Source organism: Nycticebus coucang, chromosome 16, assembly GCF_027406575.1.
Source record: "Nycticebus coucang isolate mNycCou1 chromosome 16, mNycCou1.pri, whole genome shotgun sequence".
Taxonomy (NCBI): Eukaryota; Metazoa; Chordata; class Mammalia; order Primates; family Lorisidae; genus Nycticebus; species Nycticebus coucang.
In genome coordinates, this window is record NC_069795.1 from 8,909,892 (window position 1) to 8,929,995 (window position 20,104).

Here is a 20,104-nt window from a genome sequence, read left to right on the forward strand (position 1 = left end):
AAAGGAGAGAGGCTGAGTCGTATTCCCTGAGCTTCTGCACGTCCTGCTGCCGGCTCAGTGACCTCGCCCCGGCCTCTGTGTGCTGTGCTTGTCCAGCTAATGTGCAGATTCTCCTTTAGGACATCAACTTACGGGTGAAGTGGCCCAATGACATTTATTACAGTGACCTCATGAAGATCGGTGGAGTTTTGGTTAATTCAACGCTTATGGGAGAAACATTTTATATACTTATTGGTAAGTTCTTAAAACCTTTCCCCCAGCATTTTTAGATTAATAAAACAATAACAATAAAAATAGTTTATGCACGCCTACACTGGTGGGAGCAGATTGTAATGTGAAATTGCGTTTTCTTGGAGTCTTGTAGTTATGCAGTGTGGTGTGACTCACAGAGTGGACCAGATGGGTTCGAGGGGCTTCCGTGGCTTCTGCGTTTCTTCTCTATGACCACAGAAACCTCCAAGTTGGTATCACATCAAATAGGCATTTTCTTACACCTTTCCACACTCCTACTTCTCATTGAATTTGAAATGGTGAAAATAAACATTTAACGCGTCATTCTGTAATAAGAGAAAGTTCGTTAAAAAAAAAAAAAAAAGCAAGGTCTTTCTCTGTCACCTGGACTAGAGTCCAGTGGCATTGTTATGGCTCACTGCAACCTCAAACCTCTCGAGCACAAAGTTTGATCCTCCTACCTCAGCCTCCTAAATAGCTGGGACTACAGGCGCATACTACCATGCTCAGCTAAATTTTCTATTCTTCGTAGAGTGGAGGCCTTGCTATATTGGCTGATCTTCAACTCCTAGGCTCAAGCTATCCTCCTGCCTCAGCCTCCCAGAGTGCTAGAATTACAGGGGTGAGCCTCTGTGGCCAACCCAGAAATTTAATTTCTAAGATAGGTCTCCTATGTCTTTCATTCTTAACTAGACCTTCCCCGGTCATGAAAGAGCTGCTGCCTTAACCTTCAGAAAAAGTTCCAGGCTGGTTCAGGTCGGGTGGAGAATCTCTGTTTCTCCCTGCACATCCAAATCAGGCAAGGAGATGGATTCAGAGACAATTTCAGAAGCTCGTAGGCCCCTGCTCATCCACCATCAGCCTCCCTGTTATACCTTGTGGGATCTAATTGGAGTTCAGAAATCAGCAGCAGGCAGAAAACACATGACCTTGCCCTGGAAGTACCGACCAGAGAATACAAGGCTTGTTTCCAGCTCTGCTAGCAGCTGACAGTATTACTCTGGGCAAGCGGCTTCCTACCCTCAAAGCTCTGTTCCTTCTCTTTACATGAAAGGTTCCTAAACAGACTCCATAGATAGCAAGGAGGCCCATGGATGGCTTCAGGGAGAATGTCATCTGCAGAGCAGGGATGAAGCATTCTCCTATGGGGAGAACCCATAGCTTTTATTCGATTCTTGAAGCCATGGGTTAGGGGTGTTGGGGGTATAGTCTTTGGGGAAGCATTCAGAGTTGCCAGCAGGGGGGTGCTCTCTGGTCCTTGGAAGAGCACAGCCTAAGTCCATGGTAGTCCATGTTGCTATTCTCCCGAGGAATTTTAATTTTCCGAATACAAGGGAGAATGTTCAGCACTATATAGCAATTCAGTGCTACATTCAATAGGCACTTCAGATACCATACATGCTGTTAAATGAATGAACAAATGGACAACTGCAAATTCTGTCTTATTGCTATAGTTTCTTATTTTTTCCAGATGTAACTATTGCTTTGTATTTTAATAGCCAGTATTTTTTTTATATAAAAATCTTAGGCTAGTCAGTGCTTCCCTTTATACTGAAACTAGTAGAATAGTGTTATTCCAAATGTCATTGTTGTATTTGAGGAGAATATTGGGGGAATTTTTTTGTCCTAAAGGCACTGGAAACATGGTAGTCTTGCCGCCCACTTACCACACTCAGTTCTTATTGGAGACCTGCCCCGCCGAGCACTGAGCTTGGGCTTCTCTGAAGACGCTGACCTCCCCCGAGAGGATGGGGGATAAAGTAACAGCACACATCGGCTTATTCAGACGCTACCTCTGGTAACTCACTCTCATGAAGCCTCGGCTCAGGAGCCCATAAAAGAGCCACTGAACATGAGTTGGCCCCTTGCCAACCGCGTAACCTTAGCTCCAAAGACTTCCAAGGAGAAATTACTAAAAGATGTGTTCTGGGGTCATGCCATGACCGAGGTTTGAAATCTCTGAATCCAGAGTTTACTTCTTAAGTCTTGAATACAATTTTCTGTTTTCAAGTATGTGCCCTGTTCTTCAAGTAGGGGAAGAACTGAGAGATTTTATTCTCTGTGGGCTGCGTGCAGAGCTGCGGTTCTTGGCTGGCCCGCGGAGGTGTTATTTCAGAAGCAGCACTGAGAAGTCTGTCCGTTAATCACTTCTGTTTAATTAACTTGAATCAAATATAGCTTTCTTCTCTCTAGCTTCTTATTTGCAATAAAGTTGAGATTGTCCCAGCTTGAATAAGAATAAGAAAGGAAGGAGGAAAAGGAAAATGGCCTTAAGACATAAATCACTGTCCAAGTAGCCCGAGACAGTGGAGCTGAAATGAGACCGAGGGAGCAGGAGATTGACAGTGAAAACGATAACTTTTTCAAGGAGTAGGGTGCCAGCTCCATATACTGGGGGTCGTGGGTTCAAGCCTGGCCCCAGCCAAACTGAAAAAAAAAAAAAAAAGATAACTTTTTCCAGATGGTGGCGAGAAATGTGTGATGCCATCAGTATGGGGAGCTGCTCACTCTTTTCAGTTGTTTGCTTTCGTCCAGGCTGTGGATTCAATGTGACTAACAGTAACCCTACCATATGCATCAATGACCTCGTCGCGGAATACAACAAGCAGCACCGGGCGGAACTGAAGCCCCTGAGAGCTGATTATCTCATTGCTAGAACTGTGACCGTGCTGGAGAAACTGGTGGACGCCTTTCAGGACCAGGGGCCCAATGCCGTTCTTCCCCTTTATTATAAATATTGGGTACACAGGTCGGTATTTTTACTAAGTCAGTAGTTTAGTATCTTAAAATGAGGAACTGAGTACTGGGGCCTGAGAATTCTTTTTTTCCCATCTGATGGAGAAACCTAGTGGATTCCACTTAGAGCAAGTTAGCTTGGCCAGGAATGGGGCAGCATCTGGTGCCTCCTGGTAGGATGTGGTGGGAAGGACTCCACATCACAACAAAGTTTAGCATCAGTTTAATCTGTCAGGGGACAATCAGACAGTATCCGAATTGTGGAACATTCTAGATAACCAGCGTTCTCAAAGTGAGATCCCCAGGCAGCAGCCACAGCCTCAACCTGTGGCCTTCTAAATCGGAGAGTCTGAGGAGTAGGGCTTGGTCCTCTGCATCTTAACAAATGCTCCAGGGAATTCTCGTGCGGCTGAATTTGAGAGGCACTGATATGTAACAGCGGGCCTGTGCCCTCCAAACATGTCAGAGTCCACAAACAGACAAAACAAAAGGGAGGCAAGAGCATTGTTTGGGATTAAAGAAGACCGAAAAGGCATGACAACTACATGTAACATGTGTCCCATAATTAGATTCTGGAAAAATAGCCACAAAGCATGTTGATGGGACAATGGACTGTATGTTTTACAGTGCTATTTTATCAGGATTGAACTTCCTAGGGGTGATAATGATATTATGGTTTTATATGAGATCCTTCTTAGGAGATACATGATAAATTATTTAAGCATACAGTGTTAGGATGTTTGCAACTTATTTATTTATTTATTTATTTATTTATTTATTTATTGAGACAGAGTCTCAAGCTGTCACCCTGGGTAGAGTGCTGTGGTGTCACAGTTCACAGCAACCTCAAACTCTTGGGCTTAAGCGATTCTCTTGCCTCAGCCTCCCAAGTAGCTGGGACTACAGGCACCCACCACAAAGCTCAGCTATTTTTTGGTTGTAGTTGTCATTGTTTGGCAGACCGGGACTGGATTTGAAACCACCAGCTCTGTTGTATGTGGCTGGCACCCTAGTCACTGAGCTACAGGAGCTGAGCCTGCAGCTTATTTTTAAACGATGCAGCAAAAATAAATTGTGTAGGGGGCAGAAGAGAGAAAGCAAAGACAGAAAATATCATCATTCAGTGTGAATATAAGTGAAGACAATAGGACATTCATTATACTATTCTTTCAGCTTTTCAGTAGCCTTGGGATTCTTCAAAATAAAAACTGGGGAAGGAAAATTCTATACTTTGAAAATTGTTGAGAGGGATGTAACTTAACAAGTCCATTTGGAAAATAACTCAAAAGTAGTGGATCAGAATGGGTTTCACTTGTAGTTGGTGCTATCCAACTTTTATAAGAAAAAAACTTTTCTTAATCAACTCAGCCTCTTCCCCCCTACCACTGCCATCCCAGCCCAAGAGAAAAACACAACAACAAAAAACCCAGAGAGTTGGACAGTGTTTGGTGAAAGTGCCAGGGGTGAGGAAGAGAGGTGCACGAATCGTGATGATCAGAATTCAGAGGAGTGATGCCAAGGGAAGAAATTACGACCCCTTATTGCACTGTGCACCCCCTGGCTATTTTAGTAGTTATTAGAACAATTATCATGGGACCAGAAAAAGTCAGAGCTCAGGCTGGCTGTGCCTTAACCGTACTGAGCCTCAGCCCTCTCCCCAGCACCCCCCAATCCCTTCTCCTTTCAGAATGGAATTGTCCTAGTCATTCTGTTCCACTTCCCAGTGACCACCCACTGTTCTTCACTTTCAGTGGTCAGCAAGTCCGTCTGGGAAGCACCGAGGGCCCAAAGGTGTCCATAGTCGGCCTGGATGACTCTGGCTTCCTTCAGGTCCACCAGGAGGGTGGCGAGGTGGTGACTGTGCACCCTGACGGGAACTCCTTCGACATGCTGCAAAACCTCATCCTCCCCAAACAGCACTAGGCCCGGGGCCTGGCAGGTGGCCTGGGCCTGCCGCCCTGACTCACAGGGCCAGCTCGTGGCCAGCGGGCAAGGACACCACTGGACTGCCTCGGGTTAGGGCTGGGTACAGAGCTGGGTATGGAGCCACCTCAGCCAGCATTCCGCCTCCATCCTGTACCTGGCCTTGCCCATCTAGAAACCCAAGGTAGAGTGTAGAGTGTAGGTGAAGTTTCTCTTATTCCAGGTCACTTGTTAACTTTTTCATGTGTTAATTATTTGGTTTTTTTTTTTTTATTTTTTTTTTTAGGTTCATTTTGTTGTCATTTTATTTGGTGTTTGAAGAGGCTCTGGGATAGAGGGTTGAAGAATGGAAGGTTTAACTTAGATAAAGCTCCCTCCTGTAGGTGAAGTCTCCTAGGTTTATGTTTATGCGGTGGGCTGGGGCTGGAGTTACATGGAAATAGCAGTGGAATAATTGAAATATTTCCCCAGTAGTGGAGACCTTTACCCTTAGACTATTAAAAAGCAAATCAAAAAATGCTCTCAAGCCCAGGCCAGCGATGAATTAGAGAGGAATGACGGTATCACTGTTTGTAAGCATCTAGGGAGGGATTTTCCTGTAAGAACATACATGAACACTTAGTCATTGTTTTATTTATTTATTTTGTTAATGGAGAAAAGAGAAAACAGACTTCCAGGGGTTATTCTCCGCCTGGTGGTGGTATGCTCCAATAACAGTGTCTGAATGGTTACTGAGATACACCCAACTGATACTTTGCACTGATGTGTAGAGGAATCAGTTAAGTACTTGGATATTATTTGATGAGAATTTAAATTTACTGCATATTGTGAGGAGATGGCGTCAAGCTCAAGATCTTTAGAGCATTGATTAGGCACCACCTGGCTGTGGGGGTGGATGATTTGGCCCTGACAGCCGGAGATGAAGTCTCACTCTCGCACCCCATGTAAGGGAGGATTCGGGGCTTTTAAGCCATTTTCAGGTTCACTTTGAAATGGGGAGCATTCCTGCAAGACTTCGCAGAGCACAGAATGTAGAACACTCGTTCTTGGCATTTTATTTGTAAGTCATTATCTTTCATTCACTAGTCTTTACATTGCCAAGAAAGAAAACATCGTCAGTACTGAATACCGTCAGCTCAGAAATTGTGTGTGTGCGCGTGCGTGTGTGTGGCGTGTGTGTGCGTGCGTGTGTGTGTGGCGTGTGTGTGTGCACACACAGCATTAAGACAGTCAAAATCTCATGCCCTAAAAGTCTCCATGGAAGAACAAAAGAAAGGAAGCCTCTTGATATACGTTTGCTATCTCCAGATGTACTCCATGCTTTTGCCATGTCATTCCTATCTCTGTTGAACTTATGAATCACACCCATTACTTTTCAGCCTTCAAAGGAGAGTTTTTGTCTACTTTTCTGTCTTCCTGCCAGGCCCAACTGAAATTACTGGAAAGAAAGTTTGAAGGAGCTTTCAGCTTTGAACAAAATTCCTTCACCATCTTTATCCAGGTCTTACCCTGTCAGGCTAATTCCAGAAACTTGTGGGTTTTGGTGTAAAATCTGTCTACCTTTAGCCAGGCAGAAACAGCCCCATAGAAAGAAAAAAAAAAAAAAAGACATGTTTAGTAAAATATACCAACTCAATATGTATTTTTTTTTTGAAATGTAACTTTAAAAGCAATTTTTGCAAGTAAGGCTTCAATTAGAATTATTTTTCTAAAAAAAAAAAAAAAATGACTGTCTTCCTAAATGCCAAGTCTTCTTTTGGAGTTAGTGACAAAAGTAAATAAAAGTCCACATTACCCTAAAATTACAGAAGGGACTCACCCTTGAGAGGGCATCTGCGGAATATCAGCAGGGACAAAGATCTCCAGGCTAAGGAGGCAAGTCTCATTTCTCAAACTTTGCAATGTAAGGCAAGTCCTCTCTCAGAGCTGCCATCGTTACTTTTTGAATGTCTTGGGGGGTTATTTAATGAAAAACATGCTGTGTTTTGTTTTAAGCTGAAGTTCTATTCTGGACATTTTGCTTTGGGAAAAATGTTATCATTTAATTTCCTTTCTGCAAATTAAAACTAATGAAGTGTGGCCACGTCAGAGGACACGGAGATGTTCAGGGCACGCTGCTTTTCCCCTGCGCTTCCTAATAGTCTGTTCTTCCTTGAGCAGGAGACCCTGTTGTCTTAAGGGAGACAAAATAACCCTGAACCAGATGCTGTGGTTTCCGTAAACCTGATTTTGCCTCCCCTAAACCAAAGAAACCTTGAAATTCTGCTTTACATGGAATAGCTGAATGAAGGCATTTTACCTCTAGCTGTTAGTGCCCAGGAAACCCATCCGCCTACTGCGCCTCACTCTAGGATTTGGGCCATTTGTGTACCCTGCCTTCTGTCATCTAAGGAGCTTTAGAAGTCTTAATGGAAACATCGGATTACTTTATGCATAATCTTTTAAACAAGGCCATTGAACTCAGAATGGGTATGCACTTTTAAAAGATCTGTTTATCCCTCAGTTAGAGGCTGTGGGTTGAGTGTCCATAGTGTTTTGGCAAGACGTGGGCTGGGGGCAGTGCCTGTGGCTCAGCAGGTAAGGCGCCGGCCCCATGTGCCGAGGGTGGCGGGTTCAAACCCGGCCCGGGCCAAACTGCAACAACAACAACAACAACAACAACAACAAAAAATAGCCGGGCGTTGTGGCGGGCGCCTGTAGCCCAGCTACTGGGGAGGCTGAGTCAAGAGAATCGCCTAAGCCCAAGGATTTGGAGGTTGCTGTGAGCTGTGTAACACCACAGCACTCTACCAAAGGCAATAAGGTGAGACTCTGTCTCTACCAAAAAAAAAAAAAAAAGACGTGGGCTGGTAGATTTTCAGGGAGACTCTGGGGACATGCTTCCTGAAATAGGACACAGCAATCACTAGGCTTCCAGTGCGTCCCCATTCCCAAATAGTGCGTCTTAGCATCAGGAGTGCTGGCAGGGCGTGATGGAAAGAAGGACTTGTATCTGACCAAAATCATCAGTGGGTTTCCCTACAGCACACTGATGTCACCTGATGTGGGAGTTGGAGCCAGGAGCCTGACTGAGGTGTGGGTTAGAGGTGGGTGCATAGGACCAGCTGGGAGAGACCTAGCCAAAGGGCGCAGTGTCTGGAGGTCCTACTACCTCTGACATATACAGCACAGCTTTCCTCACCCTGGAGTCTGGGAACAAGGAGGAAAGCCAGCCTCACCCAGCAGTTTCAGAGTGCAAAATGGAGTGTCCTAGGCTCACATTCCCTGGATCTACTTGCTCCCAACAGGCAAAAAAAAAAAAAAACAATGGAGTGTCCTTATTCCTGGTTAATTACTGTGCATATTTGAAATAAAGTGTAAACGTTTGCATTTTTAGCTTTTCAAAGAATGCCTCTGAAAAAATCACTTTAATCCAATGCCTATAAAGAGCAAGTCTACTGAAATAAACTTTTAAGACTTTCTATGTGGTTTGAGCTCATTCTTACTTTTCACCACAAATTTCATTTTTAAAAATAGGCGACTACTTTTGGTTTGAGTATTTTTATTCATATTTAAACAGATTTTTACAAAATAAATAGTGTTTTTACATAGTATGGAATATGTATGTATTTGTAAATATTAAGAAACCAAGTGTTTTTTTGGTTTTTTGGTGCACACTATTCATCATACAAAAGAGAAATCTTATTACTCCAAAGAATGAAAGTTCATAAAACCCAAAAGTAAAAAACCTCTTTACAGAGGTAAGAAATAAATTTAAGGTAACAACTTGTAGATTCTGCTTTTTTATGTTTTTTTTAATTCTTTTGTGAAATATGCTTGACTTTGTGTCTTAACAGCTCCTTCCCCCAAATTTTAGCCTTATATGCATATCCTACTTCAGCTTAGGAACAGCTTGAATAATGCATTTTAAATTACCCAAATTCATCACTTCTCAACCTTTTGTCAAGATCAAGTGTAAATAACCCAAATTCACTTAAATTTCAAGCTACTATAATCCGATGGCATTTATTTGAAAATGTTCTCTTAAAATTCCCTTTTATCTGTAGCAGCCCACACAGCCTATTTTAATTGTCTTACAGTTCCAATAAATTAAAACCTAGGTCACTTACACAGGGTCTATTGACTGTATTAAGCCTCTCCCTTGGGTGAAGAGGAGGAAGGCAGAGCTGATAGGACTTTTAAAAGGATAAAAGGTGGGGGGGTGAAGGAGGCAGAAAATACAGGCTTTTACAGATTTCCTCAGCACTGCCCTTCACACCCAGTTCACGTCTTTACAAAGGTATGAATGGAATGGCTTTTCTAGAAAAGGGCTTCCAAGAACATAAAAGAATTCCTTTCCCTGGGAGGCCCCATGGAGGGCCAGCCTTGAATTGGGCTTATTTCTCAAATCCATCTGATGTGGCATTTTTGTCAACATGGTACATGTTAGGGCCCACTACAATTTTTTTCTTCTTTTTTGTGAAAGAGAGGTATATTTATTAAAACTCTTCCTCTCCCCCATCATAGCCTCATAGAAGTCAAGAAACGATATCCTCAGCTAAAATGTACAAACTGTTGAAGATGGAGGTAACAATATTAGGTTGCCATAGTAACTGCTCTGTTAACCTTGCATTGAAGCCAGCTTATGTAAGAATCTTCCTTCATGTTCTAGGTTACAAAAACTGTGGTGTTTGTTTAGACAAGGAAGTTTTCCCTAGCACACATCTTATTTTTCAAGTACATATACACTTTAAGCCTATTTACATTATCATTTGTAAATTTATAATGGGCTCTTTTTTCTCAACAGCAACCTGTTATTATAATGTGCTCTGATTGCCTTCATGATTTGTATTTACTAAATACAGCCCTCAATAACAAGGTAGATACAAAAGCATTTTGTGGTACTTTACTGAAAAATTTTGTTGATACCTCCTGTTAATCAAACCTACACCTTCCAAGAATCATGGTTTAATTATGAGACTCACAAACATAAAAAAATAAGACCCTAGGCCTATTTTGTGTGACACACACTCTTCCAAAGAGCTGAGAATGAGGTATAGCTAAGTGCAATAGAGAGGTGAGTGCTTGCGATCCATCCTTCCACTGCATGACCCATGTTCCCAAATTTGCAAATTTTAACTCGTAACATAAAGCCAACCAGCACCCCATAGGAATTACCTGGGTCCTCACTAAGTGACACAGGGCTGGCATGCGAACAGTCGGTGTAGGGGTACTTTGATTCTAGAATGGTGAGTTTAAAACATTTGTGAAAACCTCTTTCTACTCTGAAAGCTTGGAAATCATTTCCTAAAATAAACTGCTTTGGAAAAAGCACCAAAATGATGCCTGTTTATAGTGTGGACAAGTTGAAGACAGTTAAACGTACCCATCCAGTTCAGAGCTATGATAGGATTTTTAAATGGTGAGATCTTAAAGCAAAACTGTAAAACAAAAATAATAGAAGTTTATTTTTAAAACACTGCTGGTTCATTATGAAAGGATTTTGTTTACTTGTTACATGGCATGTTCATATGGCATTTCCTTGCTATGTAGAAAATGCTTAAAATGTATACATTGTTTTCATTACATCCCCTTAGCATGTTTTTCTTACACAAGGTGCAGCCCATTGACAGTTTTCCATATTGCACATGCAATTTAACTAACTTTATTAGCACTACTTATAACAAACACAAGGCTAGTGAATTACAGGTCGGTATGGGCCAGAGGCATTTTGCCATGAAATTGAGCTTGACAGGGTCATTCTCATAAAATCTCTGGCTATATATACTTATTTTGCATTTAATGCCTATCAGTATATTGGGAAGGTGCTATTCTTGGTGTTATCAAGAGTTCACAGGGGTTAGGGGGCAGTAAGAGCTTGTTAATGTACTGGTGCAGCACAGTGTTCAGACACACAATGAAATTGCATGTTCACCCCGTCCTTAGTCTAGGCTTGTTGATTTTTGTATTGAAAAAAGTTAAATTAAAAAAAAAAATTAACGAGACTCATGAATGACTTTTAGAGACATTGGCCTTGTTCTCTTTTTAGGGGACTTAATCACATTTTGCCTTTACCCAAGAACCTACAAGGGCAGGGGACACAGGCCTCCTCCCGGAAGAGCTGTCTCTGAGTGGGGTTTCTTTCCGCAGAGGGAAGGGTATTTGCGGAGTTGAAGCTCCTTAACCGCCCCCACCCCACAGTGGGGCCATTATCGAGCTCATGAGGACAAGGCAAGATGCAGTTAAGTCCGATTTCAAGGTGAGGAAAACTGACACACACACCACCCCCCAACGATGGGGTACACTGAGGTCAGCGCTGCCCCTTAAGGAGACGCAGATCTTGGAGAACAAAGGCCAGGAGGTCCTTTCTGCCCCAAGCCAGGCCGCGTCTCCGTGGTCTCAGTCCTCTGCGCCGGCGTCTGTGGCATCTACGGTATAAATCTAGAAGTCTGCTGCGGAGTCCTATTAAAATAGCCGTCTCTGTATAAATTAACTTACATCATGCGTATGCAGCGCGCCCCTCCTGGGCCTGAACCCGGAGGGCCCGGCCTATGGCTTCACCATGCGGGCGGCCCCGCGCGGGGCGGGTCACCTGCCGTTGGTGATGATGACCGAGGCGCCCAGGTAGTGGGGCAGCGGCGCTCCGGGCGGCGAGGCGGCCGCGGGGCTCGGGGGCCGGGGCCGCAGCGCGCCGGGCGCCGCGTCGGGGCCGCCGGGGCCGCAGGCCAGGCCGGGCGCGGCGTGCGCGGCGCCCCCCAGCGGCCCGCGCCGGGCCAGCACGCGGTGGTAGTTGAGCAGCACTAGGGGCAGCTGGGCCGGCGCGCCCGGGGGCTCGGCGGCCGGAGCGCAGCACTCGGACGCCGCGCGGGCCAGCGCCAGCCGCGCCCCATCCCGGGCGGCCTGGCGGGCGGCCTTGGCCGGGCCCAGCGCGGGCTCCTCGCGGTAGTGGCCGCAGCTCGGGAAGCTCGGCGGCGGCGGCGCGGTGTCCTCCCCGAACCTGCGCACGGCGGTGGCGGCGGGCGCTGCGGGGACAGGCGACACGTTAGAGGGACCCTAGCAATGGGGAGGAAGGGGCCCGGCCAAAGCAACATCGCCCGGGGCGGGGTGGGCGGCCACCGCCCCTCGGCTGCCCGCGGCGACCGTCGCCCTTCCCCGCTGCGGTCCCAGCCCGCGCTGTCCAGTCCCAGGGCGCCATCTGAAATGTGCTAGCGGCCGCCTTAGAGTGAAGAGAAGCAAGTGGAGTTCCTGTTAAATGACATACTAAATGCAACGTGTTCGAAATATTATTTCAGTGTGTAGTCAATGTTTAAAATTGCTGGGGGACTTAATGCTTTTTAAATGTTTTATTATTTTGTGGTGCTGTGTCTGAGATGAAGCGCTTACTTCAACATCTAGTGACACTGGCCACCTTTCTGTGCTCAACAGAAACATGGGGCTAGTGGCTACTGACTGGTGGCTGGCGTCTAGAGGCCACCAGGGGCCTTGGCTTTAGAGGGCTGGGCTCTGCCCCCAACCCTCATCTGTATCCTAATTAAAGAACCACCCTGCTCAACTAGATGCCTGAAATTAAGTAGCTCCCTGGGGTTGTGGGCGCTGTTTGTTTTTTTACCTTATGACACTCTTTGACTTTCATATCAAAAAAGACTAGGAAATTGATCACGAATTGCCTCAAATTAGCAGTATTTTTTTATGAAAGTTATGACAAACAAGTGGTTATTAACCTCTTTCACTTTAAAAATAGCAATAAAAGTCAAACATTATGCAATATCTTATAAGGCAACTTCCAGATACACAAAAAATAATTCAATAATCCAATATCGAGTGGATAATATTTTCAGCGTCATCAAAACCCTTTCCTGTGTCTTTCTTTCCTTGAGTGTTTGGGGAAATCCCTTTATTGGTTCTGTGAGGGACCCGAGGCATGGATGAGTACTGGAGGTTCAGATACAACTATCACTGGCTCCCGGGACAGGCCCAGCCCAAAAGGCCCAGCCCAAACGGCACAGCCCAGGCCACTGGTATGGTCTTTCCTAAGTTGGCTACTTCAGAAAAAAACATGTCCTAGTGATCTCTAAGAGGGTTAGATGTCTCCCATGATCTATATCCCTCTTCGCAAATTTGGAGAAGAAATGTATCTAAGGTTGGGTCACAGAGTAAGTGATTCCTGGGATTTGCATCAAAAGCAGGAAGCAGAGGTGTGCCTGGGGTGGAGTGGGGGGACACTCTGAGGGGAGCTCTCCTTTCTAACCCCTCTTTAAGTAGGGGCTGATGCAGTTCTCCTGGGGGGAGCATATCATCCTGATGTCACATTCCTGCAGCTGACCCTCAGTCCCCACCTTTCACCCTCTGCCTGGGGTTGGTTCACTGAGCAAACAAGACTCTGTACCCCAGGCAGCCAGCCAGTGGCAGCTCCACAGAAGACATCCACTTGCTTGCCAACAGAGGAGAAGACAAAAAGGCCGTTCCTGTCTGTCATTGCTGAACTAGCATGTGCTGGGGAGCCCCTCCTGTGTGCCATGTCCTGGAGCAGACACATCACACCGCTTATAATCCCATTTTACAGAGAATGAAACTGAGGCGTTGGAGGGTTTGTGGTTTGTGGGATTTGTCCTGGGTTGCTGAGTAACATTTCTGTCCCCAATCCCATGGATTGTCACATTTTCTGCACTTTGAAAACTGGCATGGGAAGAAAGCCAGCAGACTCCGTCATACCTATTTTAGGGTGGGGTCGAAAGTCATCTTGTAAAATCAACACAGCTTGGCATTCTAATCACAGGGGAACTGGTTTTGAAAAATCACTGTCTTCTTTTGGGAATGAATGAGGCCAGGAATGATATGTAGGCTAAACACTTGGTTTTCCTTTGCCTTTTCTACTGTCACTAGTGTCCTCAAGGCATGCAGTGTGTCCTTTCTTACTCTTGTGACACGCTTGCATCCAGAGCAGGAGAGCATAGCAAACCCTACTTCGAAGCAGAAGGAAAAGTTTGCCTAAAGGGTGAGGATTCTTTTTCCATCTGCCACCCACCACTGTCACCGCTGCAGCCCCACCTATTCCCAGGCCTCCCTGCCTCCCTGTATGCAAACTGGACCCACCTTCATAGTTCGGCAAGAGGCTGTGCCTTGCGGTGTTCGCTGGTGGTTCCGGGAGGTTTTTAGCTGGAGACGGGCTGCTAGGCACTAGGGGGTTGGCATAATGCCACTGGCATTCTCCACTGGCTGGCAGCGTACTCAGGAAAAAGCGTGCCACCTCACAAGGGGATCCTTGGGGCTGCCCGAACTTGGCTGGCAACATTGGCTTTTTGCTGCTGAAGACGTGAGAGTCCAGAGGGAAGTGTCCGTAATGGTAGGAGAAGGGCAGGCCATAGGACGGTGTGTACAGGAGCTCGCTGCCCTCTGAATGCAGCTGCTGTTCTGGGGGTGCCCCAGCGTTGGCTGGGGGACTGGCTCTCCAGTTTCCAAGCTGGCTGCATTCCAGTTTGTCCATTTGGAAGGAGCTGTATTGCTGTGTGGCAAAGAAGGTGGATGAAGGGAATGCAAGGGGCCGGCGGGAAGCCACCTTCCAAACCCATGAGATCCCAGGGCTGGCCCTGCCTCTGCCCCCACCACCACTTCGAGGTCCCACGGGGACAGTTCCATGGCAAGGAGCACCTCAGTGGCCTACTGCCTGGGTGGAAGGAGGTCCCCACCCCAGGCTGACACCAGGGACACTTACCATTTCTAAGGGCTCACAAACTACTTTAAAAAACAAAAAAGGAGGAGGAAGGTTTTTACTTTTAAAAAGGAATGGAAGCACGTTGGACGCTGGACGGGTGTTCTAACCCACACTTCTGTGCCTGCTGACAGGCTGCTGTCCTTCCTCATTCAGCCTTCTCTTCCCTAGACTTGACTTGGCCCCCTGGACAGCGGCCTTCCCAGGCTGTGTCACTAGCATGCAGCAAGACACCCCTGAGGGGCCCTGCTTCCCTCCACAGGAAGGGATCCCGCTGTGCGATCAGAGGCTCATTGCTCGTGAAGTGGCCAGCTGTCCCGACCCCCACAATGGAAGCATCCTGCACAGCACTACCTGTGGGGGGTAAGGGTTTGTTCTCAGCTTTGTCTTCATCTTTGCATTTTTGGGTTTAGCTAATTTCCTGGTTTCTTGTGAGGTAGACAAGGCGGTCCTCCAGGAATCCTGGGACTTGCAAGTGGACACCTGGTCCAGGGACAACTGAAGTTCCTTGTATTCAATCTCCCTGGAAAGCAAGCGTGGGACAAGTCATGTCCAGTGAGCAGTGGGAGTAGAGGGGCTTCCCTGGCACCATCCCCTGGGCACATTCATTCTTAGAGCCCCAGTGCATCATTTCACTGAGGAGGGTGTGTATGAGATGTGAGAAAAGGCCAGCTCACCCTTCTTACAGAAGCCACCTGTGGCCCCTGGCTTAGCGCATCCAGGAAATGCCCAGCAGGTTAGTGTCACTTGGCAGGGTAGAGGAAGGTCAGTGCAGCCCTCTCCAATCCCATAAAGCCCCAAACATATTTCCCAAGACACCACTAGGAAGGCCATCAAGGCAAAAAGGAAAAGGGCAGAAATCCTAATCAAGTCTATACCAACCAACGTGCCTGTGGCAACCTGGAAGGCAAGAGAAGGGAGCCCTTGCTGGCCCTGGAGCCTGGCCTTGGCTTTGTCCACTTTCACCCAAGGGGCCCATCTCTACCTTAAAGAGCCAACTCAGCAGGTTCATGTTCATAGAAGGAGAGGGCGCCCCAAGCCCACACCTGTCTGCTCAGGAAGAATAATTAAGAGGCTAAAAGGTTTCTTCTCTTACAGTTTTGCCACAGTCTGCTAAAGTGAACCTGCCTGTCATTCTGTGAAAGATCCTAGAGCCCAAATCCTCACTGCGTTTAGAAGATGAATCAGGATCCTTTTCCAGGGTGGGGCTGGGGGAACTTCTAAGCTCAAGTGTATGGCCAGAGCTGGGTGCAAGGAAATTTATACAGTAGCCATGGTGGGCAGAGACAACATATAGTTCCAGCTAGATTTATGTCCTATTGTTTGGAAAGGCCTAAAAAGTAACTGCAACTGAACTTGACCTTCTGAGGCTCATAAGGGGCCATATATTCACGTTATTTCCAATAGGCTCTATAGGAAGATGGGAAGAACAGGACGTTTCCACTGCCTTACGTGGCAGGAGCATCTGAGATGACCCAAATGTCTGTGGGCACGGACAGCATGAGTCTGTACTCACGATGTGGGACATGCATCCTATTCAAGAAGGGGGCACTCCCTGCCACCCCGGCCCCTCGCCGGCTCTGTGGTGCTGCACCCGGCCAGGGCTCCCCCCTCCTCGTCCCCCCCGCTGCCTAGTGCTTGGCCCTCACCACCAACCATAGAAATAAATCAATTGCATGTTCCCCGTGGTTTGGACCAGATTGTTCAAGAAGGAACAAAACAAGAGACAAATGAACAGTTTGAGAAAGAGAGAGAGATGGTGTTTATCAGAGTGGTCTGATGCAGACAGGGAAGGAAGAGAGCAAGGAGAGCAGCAAATGCGTGTGACTTACGTGAGGACATAATTGACACTCACGATGCAGTGGGGCCGGGACGAACGGCTGTTGTGCACCACGGTGGCGTAGCTCTGCACCCACACCCAGCCGCCCCGCCGGGACAGCAGCCGGTAGTACTTGGTGGTGACCTGGCCCTTCACCAGCACTGCAAGCACAAGGTGACATCAGTCCTTGCACACTTCCACGCCCCTCCTCTGGGGACACTGCCCCCACAGCGACCCTGTCCCTATAGTGACCTTCAACACTTGTCTGAGCCTTCCTGGGGCTAAGGACACCTCTGAGCACTGACAAAGGGAGGTGGGCTTTGTCTGCAGGAGAGTGGGTGCTCAAGGGCGCACATGTGTGTGCACACACACAAGCACACGACTCCAAGGCGTCCCCTCCATTCAGAGCTCTAATTTAGCAGCCACTGCTTTCACTAGGGGAAATGGCCCCAAACTCTGGACCTGGCAAAGTGGTAAAATTGGATCTGCCTTTTAGTTTCCAAAGAGCCACAATTATGGTTTAATCCCCAAACCCTCCATGGGCAGAGTGGGGGGAGGTAATGTTATTTAAACAAAGCAGTAAGTTAAGTACATTTAGCTAAGTGTCAGCCTGTTGCTGGCATCTGCTGTGTGCTGGAACATTTGTGTATTCACAGCAAAATGGTTGGTTACTCTATTGCCATTTATATTTTCTTCTCAGGAACCCCAGCTTTCCTGGGGCCTGTAAATTTCCTACGTTGTTCGTGTAGGAAAGGCCTCTGCTTGGCTACACAATTCCTGAAAACTGGACCTGTGGACCCATCTTCTATGCATGGGCGCAAACTCCAGGCTGCTGAGCAGCTCACGAAATGCCTCAGTGCCCACAAACCACTGTTCCACCTCACAGCCTTCCAGGAGGCAGGTGTGGGAGGCCCGGTGGGGGAAGAAAGTGCCAGAACCTGAGGGTAGGCAGTGGAGAAGAGAAAGCCAATTTAACCTTCTCTGGGGAAGGGGAGGCCAGCACAAGTCTAGAAAGATACCTCTGGGTGCCCAGGTCCCCAGCTCCAGGGCATACCTGCTTCCTAAGGCAGGGTTGGCCCCTGCCTCTAACAGCTGCCTGAGCAGAGATTTGGGGAGATGGCCCAAGGAGCCGAGTCTATGACTGTATTAGCTGGCACTGAAGGAAACTTCTGAAGGCTCATCACCATCAAAATTTCAGTCTTCATATTATACCACCAAGCAAAGCCCTCCCACTTCCAGTCTCTGCCCAAACACTCCCTGGGCTCTGCCTTGCCTTTTGTGGATTCTTTTTACTTCACAGATGGTTCTTTATCATCCATATCAAAATATTTTGGGTGCAGAAAAAAATTGCTGCAACAATGATAGTCAAGGAGTTATCAGCCTTAACATGTAAAGAGTTCATACAGATCAATAAAAACACAAAGAGCACCCAAAAGTAATATGGGCAAAGAGCATGAACAAATAATTCAATAAAGGAGCAATATGATTTGTTCATCTCGCTTGTTTATAGATACTATCCATCAAATCAACAAACATTAAAATAGAAGCAAATATTATGATTCCATTGATCTGAAATGTATAGAATAGGCAAATCCACAGAGAGAAAGCAGATTAGTGGTTGCAGGACCTGAAGACTAAGGGGATTGAAAATGATAGACTCCTTTTGTGGGATGATGAAAATGTTCTGGAATTATGAGATAAAGGTAATGGTTGCACAAAATTATGACTATACTAAAAGCCATTGAAAACAGTTAAAAAGATGAATTTTATATGAATTTTATCTCACAAAAGTGAAAATGACAACAGGTGGCACTGGCTAATCTCTGGGGAGGCGTTTTCATGTGTGATGGAAGGTGAATCAGTAGGATCCTTCCGGAAAGCTATCTGATAGCTCATGCCCATTGACACACTGATTTCACTTCTAGGAATTGATCCCTTGGACGTTATGAGCAACGTAGAGGCTTATCTACAAAGAGAGTCATTGCAGTCTTACTACAAAATTCAGGAAAAAGGAACGGGGAAGAGATTTAACAGTTCAACAATAGGGAAAAGAGTAAATAAATTATGGTTTAGTTACTATGCAGGCATTGAAAAAGATGATTAATAAGAATGTGTAAAATTTGGGGAAATATGTCTGATATGATATTAAATAAAGGAAAGACAAGATTGAGAAATACACAGAGTATAACCCTAATTATGAAAAAGTGGGAACGTGCATACACACGCACACCCCCCCAACCAGCTGTGATCTTGGACAAGTGTCCTCCCTCCGCCCCCCCGCTTATGCTCATTTATAAAAAGGGGGTAATCATAGTTTACGTCATGGTCGTTAGGAAGATTAGCTGATCCGTGTGAAGGTTTAGAACAGTGACCAACACAGATAAAGGGCTCAATCCACATTAACGCTCATTAACTGAAAGTGACAGGTGATTTTCATTTCTTTCTGTCCAGCTTGTCTCAATTTACTAAATGTCTAACAAGGAGAAGTTTTGAGTTTTAACCAGCATGTAAAATCATTCGTTTCTTTTTTACATGGGAAAGCGGTTTGGGTGGGGGTTGGGAAGTGGAAATACAATAATAGGTCCCACACTCCCCTTGTAGATGAAGCCCCTCCCAGATGGGGTAGGCAGGCCTCTCCTGGACAGGGCGGAGACCAGGCTTCACATTTGTATCTCCACAGACTCATTTGGCAAGAACCAGACCCCTGCTGAAGAGGGTAGATAAAGGCAGCAGAAAGGAGGTCAGCCTTGTAATGGTCTCCTCTGGGGGGTTACCCTGATCCACAGCCTGGCCTCCTCCCACACTTACCACCATGAGAGATGGGCATTGCCAGGAAACAGGCCCCCAAAACTTAAGGACACAGCTGGGACCACAGCCCAGGTGTCCTCAGACTAACAACTGGGAGGACCCCAGCAGTAGCCTCCAGAAGGTTCTCTCTAGCCACATATGGGGATCGGGGCAGGCTTACCTTTTAAAAAAGACTCTGCCAATTTGTTTGTGGCCCTAAAATAACCAGGAGAAGCAAGTGCTCAATCTGGGAGGTCCCATTCATAGATTTCCCAAGATGCCACACTTTTTTCAACAGAAATGCTTGTTTATCTCTTTAATTTTGCGATCTAACTCCCAGCAGTGTTTGCAAAGCCCCAAGGAATATGACTGTATATTTTTCATTTTTCCTATCTTGTACTTTGTAGCTTCTCTTTTCCTTTTTGCAACTTCCTCATCTTGAGCTGGACAAAATGAAGCCAGTTTATCCCAGATACTTTATATTAAGAATCAAATTGCAGATTTGGTGCTTGTAGCTCAGTGAGTAGGGCGCCGGCCACATACACCAAGGCTGGCGGATTTGAGCCCAGCCCAGGCCTGCTAAACAACAATAACAACTGCAACAAAAAAATAGCCAGGTGTCGTGGCGGGCGCCTGCAGTCCCAGCTACTTCAGAGGCTGAGGCAAGAGTGCTTAAGCCCAAGAGTTAAAGGTTGCTATGAGCTGTGATGCCACGGCACTCTACCCAGGGCGACAGCTTAAGACTCTGTCTCAAAAGAAAAAAAAAGAAAGAATCAAATTGCAGAAATTGCTGAGATTTTATTATCTCTGCTCCTCCCCAGTTCTGCCAGGATAAGAATTAGATACAGAGACCAAACGAACATAAGCATATGGTTTTTTTCTTTTTTGGTTCTCTTCTCTACAATCCAAGTTGAAATCCT

At 46.2% G+C, this 20,104-nt stretch overlaps 2 protein-coding genes across 12 annotated transcripts in view; one reads left to right on the top strand and one right to left on the bottom strand.

The window, feature by feature from the left end:
* HLCS (holocarboxylase synthetase) overlaps positions 1-8,351 on the top strand; it is a 219,862-nt gene extending 211,511 nt beyond the window's left edge. For 10 of the 11 annotated variants that reach the window (XM_053564715.1, XM_053564709.1, XM_053564712.1 and 7 more), the window contains 3 exons: positions 120-234; positions 2,749-2,980; positions 4,719-8,351. In XM_053564715.1, the coding sequence (XP_053420690.1) occupies positions 120-234; positions 2,749-2,980; positions 4,719-4,890 (519 nt within the window). In that variant the 3' untranslated portion in view covers positions 4,891-8,351. The remainder of the gene's footprint in view (positions 1-119; positions 235-2,748; positions 2,981-4,718) is intronic. The other variant, XM_053564705.1, reaches the window with a different exon arrangement.
* Positions 8,352-10,097: 1,746 nt separating this feature from the next.
* Positions 10,098-20,104, bottom strand: part of SIM2 (SIM bHLH transcription factor 2) — a 46,840-nt gene continuing 36,833 nt past the window's right edge. Inside the window, exons 8-11 of the mRNA XM_053565801.1 lie at positions 16,411-16,558; positions 14,933-15,101; positions 13,963-14,371; positions 10,098-11,891 (exon numbers count right to left, since the gene is read on the bottom strand). Of these exons, the coding sequence (XP_053421776.1) occupies positions 11,458-11,891; positions 13,963-14,371; positions 14,933-15,101; positions 16,411-16,558 (1,160 nt within the window). The 3' untranslated portion in view covers positions 10,098-11,457. The remainder of the gene's footprint in view (positions 11,892-13,962; positions 14,372-14,932; positions 15,102-16,410; positions 16,559-20,104) is intronic.